Genomic DNA, 9,674 nt, shown 5'->3' with positions numbered 1-9,674 from the left:
AAGAATAAAAAATATTATTCTTTTTTATTTTGCCAATACTCATATATCTTCGACGGAAAAGCACAATTTTTTATTTTAAAAAATGGAAAATTCTTTTAATTATTATTTAATTTGATAAGACACAATTAAAATTTTCATAAACTATATTATATTTAATAAATCACTAATAAATAATGTGGTATATAATTCAATTTTAAATAGAAAATGATAATATTCTCGAATCATAATCCAACTTTTTACAAAAATCAAACTTTAATTTCTACATGGAAAGTTTTGTACTTTACCTAACAATTAACAAAATGATTAAACATATTATTAAAAAAACTCTATTCGTTAGACCTCTAAATTAATTAATTGAGAAGGAACACTTAAAAAAATGTTGTCATAATAAGAAGAATTTAACATGATAATATGCCTTAAATCATGGCATAGTACTTTTGGGCACAACTAGATTATTGCGTAGCTCTCTCTCTCTCTCTCTCTCTCTCTCTCTCTCTCTCTCACACACAGCTCTGTCTTTCTGTGCGTGTGAGCGTGTTTTTTTTTTTTTTTTTTTTCCTGATACTATAAGGTGACAGTTGGAGAGCAAGCTCCACATTTTTCAACTTTGAAATTATTTTTGGCCAAATCTCTTCCTGATGAGTTTCTCATACACCGAGATCTGAAACTGTCTCACTGCCATTTTAGTTTTCTTCAAACAACAAACAGGTGTGTTATGTTATGTTACATTTCTATGTATGCTTTCTTTCTAGTGCTTTACTACTTCAAGGTGTGAACTTTACTTCATGGTTTTCATCAACGTGTAATCAGCTGATTATGATATTTTGAACAGCGGGGAAAAAATGGAGAGAAAGCATTGGAAAATGATAATCCAGCAAGATTTTTTTGAAAAAGGAAAAATTGGTGGGATTTTAGAGTAATGTTGATTTGTAGGGTTCAGCAAAAGCAGAGAAGTCAAAAAGGGTTTACCAACTCAAACTTTTCCTTAATGTCATTGTGTTTTAGTTGAGACATCTCTGCTTCATGTTTTTTTTTTTTTTTTTTTATCTTTATTTTTGTTTTGAGAAAGAGAGAGAAAGAGATGGAAGGATCGAAACTTTTTTTTTTTTCTTCATTAGAATCAGGCCTTATTCTGAGTTGGGTTGAGCTCTTGGAGTTGGTTTAGTTGCTGAGAAATTGTGATGATGAGAAAGAAGATTTTGGGATCTTGTAATAGGGGTTTAAAGGAATAAATGCTGAGAGTCTCCATCATTGTATTTTAGATTCTGGTGAATCTGTTGTCTCTCATTTGGTTTCTTTTTTCTTTTCTGTGGGCAACCACACTACATGGAAGGTAGTTGATTCGTAATTACTCTATTGTTCCAAGCTCTTTCTTTGACGATTCAGCAAACTTGTTCACATTATCCATACATTGTTCAAAACTTCATTGAGATCTAGTTCTTGGCTTGTTGCATCAGAATCCTTTTATTGTTGGAAAATAAAGAAATCATATATTATGATCATTAGAACACTAGAACAGTAGAGCATTTTTCACTTTAAGTTTTAAAGCTTTGACTTGTAGGTGACTTGAATTCTGTGTATTATTCATTTGTGATATCTGGATTCAATGTTTATTTATTTGCTTATAGGTTAGTTGCAAAACTTCTGAATTTCAGGATATTGTAATCAGTCTTAATTCTCAAATATGGCATCAAAATCATTTAAGCCTAGTCGATTGTCTCAATCAAGTTCAACAAGGTCTGATGTCAATGAAAGCCAGAAAGTAACATTTGCTCGGAGAACGTCCTCCGGTCGCTATGTCAGCTACTCTAGAGATGATCTTGACAGTGAACTCGGGAGCACTGACTTTGCGAATTATACAGTGCATTTACCGCCAACCCCAGACAACCAACCTATGGATCCATCGATTTCACAGAAAGTTGAGGAGCAGTATGTGTCGAATTCACTCTTCACGGGTGGATTCAACAGTGTTACAAGAGCCCATTTGATGGATAAGGTGATAGAATCCGAGGCAAACCATCCACAGATGGCCGGAGCAAAAGGATCCTCATGTGCAATTCCTGGTTGTGATTCTAAAGTGATGAGTGATGAGCGCGGCGTTGATATTCTTCCTTGTGAGTGTGACTTTAAGATATGTAGGGATTGTTATATAGATGCAGTAAAAGCAGGAGGTGGGATATGCCCGGGATGCAAGGAGCCGTATAAGAACACAGAATTAGATGAAGTGGCGGTGGACAATTCACGCCCCCTTCCGCTTCCTCCGCCTAGTGGAATGTCTAAAATGGAGAGGAGATTGTCCTTGATGAAGTCAACAAAGTCAGCATTAATGAGGAGCCAAACCGGAGACTTTGATCATAATAGGTGGCTCTTTGAGACAAAGGGAACCTATGGCTATGGCAATGCTATATGGCCAAAGGAAGGAGGTTTTGGAAATGAAAAAGAGGATGGTGTTGCTGAGCCAACTGAGTTAATGAACAGACCCTGGAGGCCGCTTACTCGGAAATTGAAGATACCTGCTGCTGTTCTAAGTCCATATCGGTATATAACTCTTTAGTTTAAGTACTTTACTGAAAGAATGATAATTCATTGATAACAACCATAACGGCCTTCTATTTTATAAAATGATATAAAAACTTAAACAATGTAGTTCCTCATTGTTATGAATGGCCATTTGATATCTTAGTATTGCAACATATGATTGGTTGGTGAATATGTGTTTATTATGACTTAAACCATGATGTTCACTTCACATTTTACGATTTTTATGACTTGATGTGTTTATTATATAACATGTATAATGGTAATGAACTCTAGAAGTATCATTTATCTGTGCCATATCATGATTTTCTTCTTGTTGCGAATGTTATTACAGCTTGCTCATTTTTGTTCGATTGGTCGTCCTGACTCTATTCCTTATGTGGAGAGTGAGCCACAAAAATACTGATGCAATCTGGCTGTGGGGTATGTCCGTTGTTTGTGAGATATGGTTTGCCTTCTCCTGGCTTCTAGATCAACTTCCCAAACTATGCCCGATAAATCGTTCCACGGATCTCAATGTTCTGAAGGAAAAGTTCGAGACACCGACTCCTAACAATCCTACAGGGAAGTCTGATCTTCCAGGCATTGATGTCTTTGTGTCTACTGCAGATCCGGAGAAAGAACCACCTCTTGTCACAGCAAACACTATATTGTCCATTTTAGCTGCTGATTACCCTGTTGAGAAGCTTTCTTGCTATGTTTCCGATGATGGAGGTGCCCTTCTTACTTTTGAGGCAATGGCTGAAGCTGCCAGCTTTGCTAATATTTGGGTCCCCTTCTGTCGTAAACACGATATCGAGCCAAGGAATCCTGAATCATATTTCAGCCTAAAGAGAGATCCTTACAAGAACAAAGTAAAGCCAGATTTTGTCAAGGATCGAAGACGGGTGAAGCGTGAGTATGATGAGTTCAAGGTTAGGATCAATAGTTTGCCTGACTCAATCCGTCGTCGGTCCGATGCCTATCATGCTAGAGAGGAAATCAAGGCCATGAAACTTCAGAGGCAAAACAAAGAAGACGAACCCATAGAACCGGCAAAGATTCCAAAAGCAACATGGATGGCTGATGGAACTCATTGGCCAGGTACTTGGTTAAGTCCTACATCTGAACACACAAGGGGAGACCATGCTGGTATAATTCAGGTACTAAATTAGTTCTCATGGAGAATTTTTTTTCCCCCCCCCTGAATCCGAATGTTAAGTCCTAGAGAGATTGCTGATGACACAAAATTGCACTTTATAAATGATGCAGGTGATGTTAAAACCTCCCAGTGATGAACCTCTTCTTGGAAATGCTGATGATACAAAGCTCATTGATGTGACTAACGTTGATATCCGACTTCCCCTTCTTGTTTATGTTTCCCGGGAGAAGCGTCCGGGCTATGATCACAACAAAAAGGCTGGGGCCATGAATGCCTTGGTCCGAGCCTCAGCCATAATGTCTAATGGTCCTTTTATACTCAATCTTGACTGCGACCACTATATCTACAACTCCAAAGCTATGAGGGAAGGCATGTGCTTTATGATGGATCGTGGAGGCGACCGCATTTGTTATGTCCAGTTCCCCCAGAGATTCGAGGGGATCGATCCCTCTGATAGATATGCTAATCACAACACCGTCTTCTTTGATGTCAACATGAGAGCCCTTGATGGACTTCAAGGGCCAGTCTATGTGGGAACTGGGTGCCTTTTCAGACGCGTTGCGCTATACGGTTTCGACCCACCACGTTCAAAAGAGCATAACCAGGGTTGTTGTAGTTGCTGCTTTGGTCGTCAGAAGAAGCTTGCTTCAATGGCAAGCACCCCCGAAGAGAACAGGGCACTAAGAATGGGTGAATCTGATGATGAAGAAATGAATCTATCTTTGTTCCCTAAGAAGTTTGGAAACTCAACATTCCTCATTGATTCAATCCCAGTGGCAGAGTTCCAAGGTAGACCTCTTGCTGATCACCCTGCTGTGAAAAATGGACGGCCACCGGGTGCTCTCACCATTCCCCGGGATCTTCTTGATGCATCAACCGTGGCCGAGGCCATCAGTGTCATCTCCTGTTGGTACGAGGACAAGACCGAGTGGGGACAGCGAGTTGGATGGATCTACGGCTCGGTTACTGAGGATGTGGTCACTGGATATAGGATGCACAACAGGGGATGGAAATCAGTTTACTGTGTGACTAAGCGCGATGCCTTCCGCGGCACGGCACCAATAAATCTCACTGACAGGCTGCATCAGGTCCTTAGATGGGCTACTGGCTCAGTTGAAATATTCTTCTCACGGAACAATGCCCTTCTTGCTAGCCCAAGAATGAAATTTCTTCAACGTATCGCATACCTCAACGTCGGAATTTACCCGTTCACTTCCATATTCCTTATTGTCTACTGCTTCCTCCCGGCGCTATCCCTCTTCTCCGGCCAGTTCATTGTGCAGACTCTCAATGTTACTTTCCTTTCTTATCTATTAGGCATCACTATCACTTTGTGCATGCTTGCAGTGCTCGAAATCAAGTGGTCCGGCATTGAGTTGGAAGAGTGGTGGCGAAACGAGCAGTTCTGGCTGATTGGAGGGACCAGTGCTCATCTAGCTGCAGTCCTCCAAGGCTTGCTCAAAGTCATAGCCGGGATAGAGATCTCGTTCACATTGACTTCAAAATCTGCCGGCGATGACGTAGATGACGAGTTTGCTGACCTCTACATTGTGAAATGGACATCCCTGATGATCCCACCAATAACAATCATGATGGTTAATTTGATAGCAATTGCAGTGGGAGTTAGCAGAACGATATACAGTGTGATACCGCAGTGGAGCCGTCTAATAGGTGGTGTTTTCTTCAGTTTCTGGGTGTTGACTCATCTATACCCATTTGCAAAAGGTTTGATGGGAAGGAGAGGGAGGACACCTACCATTGTTTTTGTATGGTCAGGACTCATAGCAATCACAATCTCTCTCTTGTGGGTGGCAATCAATCCCCCTGCTGGTTCTAACCAAATTGGTGGTTCATTCCAGTTTCCATGATCATAGCTTTATTCTTTTTTGTCAGATGAATCTGTCAATTTTTTCTTTCTTTCTTTTGTTATTTAGATACATTCTTTTTTAGAACTTGTGAATTTAATTATGCTGTCTATTGTGCTTATGATTTTATTTAGAACTTGAATCCAAAAGTGAGGAAATGTCTACGGGTACTGACAAGGCCTTCGATCACTATTTCGTCAGTAATGCCTGAAAATTAATTACTTAGGTTGTTCCAATTTATAAGACACTCGATTTTTTTTTTCCCGTCAATTGCGAAGGTGGGCTTTTCAAGGGTCTTGGTTTCAGTTGAAGCTAGGCTAGGCTACCATGTGTCCATGTTTATGCAGGAGACCCATAAAAAAAGGTTCGGGGAGAAAATGTAAAAAGGTAAGCAAAAATAAATAATGAATATTATCTCCATCAACTATGGCCATGATTTTAAAGAATAATGTTATATATATTATTTTTAGGGAAAAAAACAGAAATAAGGCAAGAGAAGAAACAAATTACATGAATCAGTTACTGAAAATAGCTTCACGAATCAGCCAAAGCACACATTACTATGTAATTCGAACTAGCTAGATTCGAACTACATTAACATATAATTCGAATCAATTTAACTCGAATTATAAAGGAACACGTGCCCAAGCTAATTCGAATCTACATGATTCGAACTACCAATGTACATAATTCGAACTAAGTTGGTTCAAATTACACATTTCAACGCTTCTCCAAGATTCGAATTACATAGGATTTGGCTATATAAGGAGTACTATAAAAAAAAATTTAAATAGTTCATGAATATTCTTTTATAAATTTTTTTAATAAATTTATTTAAATTATACCACAAAAAAATATTTTATTCTATACAAAATAATTTAAAAAATGGCTTAAAAGATGTAAGGAGTACTATAAAAATTTGTAATGTCCTAATGACTTAGGACATTAAAGAAATACTCTACATAGTCGACATTAAAGAAATACTCTATATAGTCAATAATAATTTAAAAATTAAAATAAATATAGTTATAACCAGTATTTACCTAAATTACTAGAATATTACAAACTTTATAGTACTCCTAACATTTTTTAAGCCATTTTTTAAAATTATTTTGCATAGAATAAAGGACATTTTAAACCATTTTAAGCCATTTTCTATGCAAAACAATTTTTAAAAAATGGCTTAAAAAATGTTATGAGTACTATAAAAATTTGTAATATTCTAGTAATTTAGATAAATACTGGTTATAACTATATTTATTTTAATTTTTAAATTATTATTGACTATGTAGAGTATTTTTTTAATGTCTTAAGTCATTAGGACATTACAAATTTTTATAGTACTTCTAACATCTTTTAAGCCATTTTTTAAAATTATTTTGTATAAAATAGAATATTTTTTTTGTGATATAATTTAAATAAATTTATTAAAAAAATTTATAAAAAAATATTCCTGAACTATTTAAATATTTTTTTATAGTACTCCTTATATAGCCGAATTCTATGTAATTCGAATCAGCCACATTCAAATTACTATTTGAGTCAAATTGTGAGTAATTCGAAACAACTAGATTCGAATTACTTGGGGAAGCATTGAACTGTATAATTCGAACCAACCTAATTCGAATTATGTACATTGGTAGTTAGAATCATGTAGATTCGAATTAGTTTGGGCATGCGTTCCTTTATAATTCGAGTTAAATTGATTCGAATTATATGTTAATGTAGTTCGAATCCAGCTAGTTCGAATTACATAATAATGTGCTTTGGTTGATTCGTGAAGCTATTTTCAGTTTGGCTGATTCATGTAATTTGTTTCTTCCCTTGGCTTATTTCTATTTTTTGTCATTCTTTTTATACATTTTTATTTTTAATATTAAAAATAATTGATAAAAAATAAAAAAAAATAAAAAAGTTTGTGTTTCATAATTCATATCATAAAAAAAATTAATCAAGTTAAATATATACCAAAATTAGTCACTAGTATAAAATACATGTTAGAATACAAATAAATATTAAAAATAAACTAAACAGATATATTTATACATAAATATATCGGTGATGATTTTAATATATAAATAATATTTTTGTAAAAAAATATAAATGAAAATAGTATAAATGTCATTTCCCTTGTTTAGTGAATATCTTGTTTCAGAAGAAGCTATAGTAAATTTTCCTTTTTTATTGTGTTTAACCTTCAGCACTCGTGGCAAAACTGAAGGTACCCTGTCAATGCCATCAAGTATCTATTTTGATTTTTGACAGCAAAAATAAGAAAATACACTTTACAGTGTCGTTATTTTTTTTAAAGAAAAAAAAAACTATTCTCTTTTTGTTTCTTTAAGCACAAAAATATTGAAGCGAATTTTTTTTTTTCCTCTTCTAAAAGCACAATCAAGTTCACTAGGACTTTAGCTAAATTTGTTTATAACTCGGGCAGCGGCAGCAAGAAAAGAGAACCAGTAGGTAACTTTAATAGATGAAGAAGAAACCGCAATGACGATTGATTTAAGGAAATCTGAAATCACAAAACTAAGGAATCGATCAAAACCAATTTAATAGTAGTACAGAAGGCAAATGAAAAGGGATTATTTAACACTTATCTCTATCTGATAGAAAATGGATCATATGTATTGCTAAGCCAAATCAACTTCGAAATCAATACAGAAACATTTGGTTAATTTTTCGTGTAGCACATCATTTAGATTTCTTTCCTTGCTTCTTCTTGATGACTTCATCAATGTACATTATACCTTTCCCTTTGTAAACTTCAGGAGGCTTGCAATTGCGCACTGTGGCAGCAAACTGGTGCACCCTTTGCTTGTCAATTCCGGTGCAGCAAACCACATTGTTCTTGAAACAGAACACGCGCACCGCCGGCGGCACCGCCAATTCAACCTCGTGACTGTATCCAAGTTTCAAATACAATAACCGACCTTGAGCTTCCGCTCTCGCTTTGTATCCAACTCCGACAATTTTCAGAAAACGGAAAAACGACGCTTCCATATCTTAACCACCGACGAAGAATGAATTCTCCAAGATCCGATTCAAATTCAGTTCAGTGTTCAGTGTTCACTACTTCTACACCATGTTTTCAGAAATTAAATTAAAATTGACAAGCAAACTGAACTATATTGTGTTAGAAACTAAACGGAAGAAGCAAAAGAAAGCAAATATAGGATAATACAGCAAAAGAATATGAGAGATTCGGAAGTGACTAGAAGGAGAAAGGGAGAATTGGAACCAGTGTTGTGGAGGAGAGTAGAGGCGCCACCGGCGAGAAAGAAGACTGAATCCGCGGCGGAAGATGAGATTGGATTATAGACGATGCATCAAACAGAAGCTGTGATTTGATCGATTTCAGAAACAACACAAATGTCAAAATCGATGGGATGGTGGAGAAAGAGGCCTAAGAGAGAAGAATTGTGAGAATGAGACCGAGAAGAATAACCCTAGTGGCCTAGTTTCAGTGAGGCATCTCCTCAGCCCCATCATATACGCAGCCCAAACCTATTGGCCCAATGGGCTCAACCCATTTCTCAGTAATTTTTTTAGCTACGGTGTTTCCCAACTCAATATGTTAAAACACTGAGGGTGTGTCTGTAATACACGTTGGAGAGGATAAAAGTGCGTTTCAATGCTTTGAACGCTGTTCTTTGATGTTTGGCCATTTTTTTTTATCTGAATGCCAACGTGATTCTACATTCCAAAAGCTCGTTCACTAGAAGCAAGAAATTATAACTTCTACGTTTATTCAACTTACGTTTAGGTTTGTTGCTAGTTATTATTGATTTTTCCATAATTTTTTCTAAATAAATACTGAGAATATTAAAACAATTATTCTAATTTTTGTGCACTATTTATTATTTTAATTTTTTATAATATGTATTATTGTTCCTATTAGAAATGATAAATTAAATAAAAAATTAATTATAAATAATAATAAAAATATAACTTTTAAGAAATTAAAACCTAAAATAATAATAAAAAAAAATTATTAAAAGTACTTAAAAAGAGTACTAAAATATATTATTTTATATATTTTTTTAATTTAATAAATAAATATTAATTTTTACTATAAAAAATATTTAAAAAATTATTAATTTTTATATGTTATTTTTAATTTCATA

General features: G+C 35.3%; 2 protein-coding genes across 6 annotated transcripts; one reads left to right on the top strand and one right to left on the bottom strand.

Annotated features, from left to right (window-relative positions):
- The first annotated feature begins 417 nt into the window (after positions 1–417).
- On the top strand, positions 418–5,714 carry LOC112749802 (cellulose synthase-like protein D3). 5 transcript variants are annotated; one of them, XM_025798196.3, is made up of 5 exons: positions 450–708; positions 833–1,333; positions 1,656–2,538; positions 2,873–3,680; positions 3,790–5,714. In XM_025798196.3, the coding sequence occupies exons 3-5, from the start codon at positions 1,685–1,687 to the stop codon at positions 5,545–5,547; spliced, it is 3,420 nt and encodes a 1,139-aa protein (XP_025653981.1). In that variant the 5' UTR covers positions 450–708; positions 833–1,333; positions 1,656–1,684; the 3' UTR covers positions 5,548–5,714. The 5 variants fall into 5 exon arrangements, with proteins under 5 accessions (XP_025653978.1, XP_025653982.1, XP_025653981.1 ...); XM_072218802.1 differs by having other exon boundaries at positions 539–708; positions 833–963; XM_025798193.3 differs by lacking the exon at positions 833–1,333 and having other exon boundaries at positions 418–708.
- Positions 5,715–8,154: 2,440 nt separating this feature from the next.
- On the bottom strand, positions 8,155–8,936 carry LOC112749807 (large ribosomal subunit protein uL6m). The gene is made up of 2 exons (XM_072218801.1): positions 8,789–8,936; positions 8,155–8,625 (listed from the first exon to the last, which is right to left on the bottom strand). Exon 2 carries the CDS (start codon positions 8,548–8,550, stop codon positions 8,242–8,244), a length of 309 nt encoding a protein of 102 aa, XP_072074902.1. The 5' UTR covers positions 8,551–8,625; positions 8,789–8,936; the 3' UTR covers positions 8,155–8,241.
- Between the last annotated feature and the right edge of the window lie 738 nt (positions 8,937–9,674).

This window comes from Arachis hypogaea, chromosome 15 (genome assembly GCF_003086295.3).
Source record: "Arachis hypogaea cultivar Tifrunner chromosome 15, arahy.Tifrunner.gnm2.J5K5, whole genome shotgun sequence".
NCBI classification, from domain to species: Eukaryota; Viridiplantae; Streptophyta; class Magnoliopsida; order Fabales; family Fabaceae; genus Arachis; species Arachis hypogaea.
Note: the sequence above shows the minus strand (reverse complement) of the source record. Positions and strands in the feature narration are given on the sequence as shown.

Excerpts from the sequence above, each read along its gene's own strand:
- LOC112749802 (XM_025798193.3), top strand. The coding sequence starts at position 1,685 with ATGGCATCAAAATCATTTAAGCCTAGTCGATTGTCTCAATCAAGTTCA. Across the intron at positions 2,539-2,872 it reads GCTGTTCTAAGTCCATATCG|CTTGCTCATTTTTGTTCGAT; the intron begins GTATATAACTCT and ends ATGTTATTACAG. Across the intron at positions 3,681-3,789 it reads ACCATGCTGGTATAATTCAG|GTGATGTTAAAACCTCCCAG; the intron begins GTACTAAATTAG and ends TAAATGATGCAG.
- LOC112749807 (XM_072218801.1), bottom strand. The coding sequence starts at position 8,550 with ATGGAAGCGTCGTTTTTCCGTTTTCTGAAAATTGTCGGAGTTGGATAC.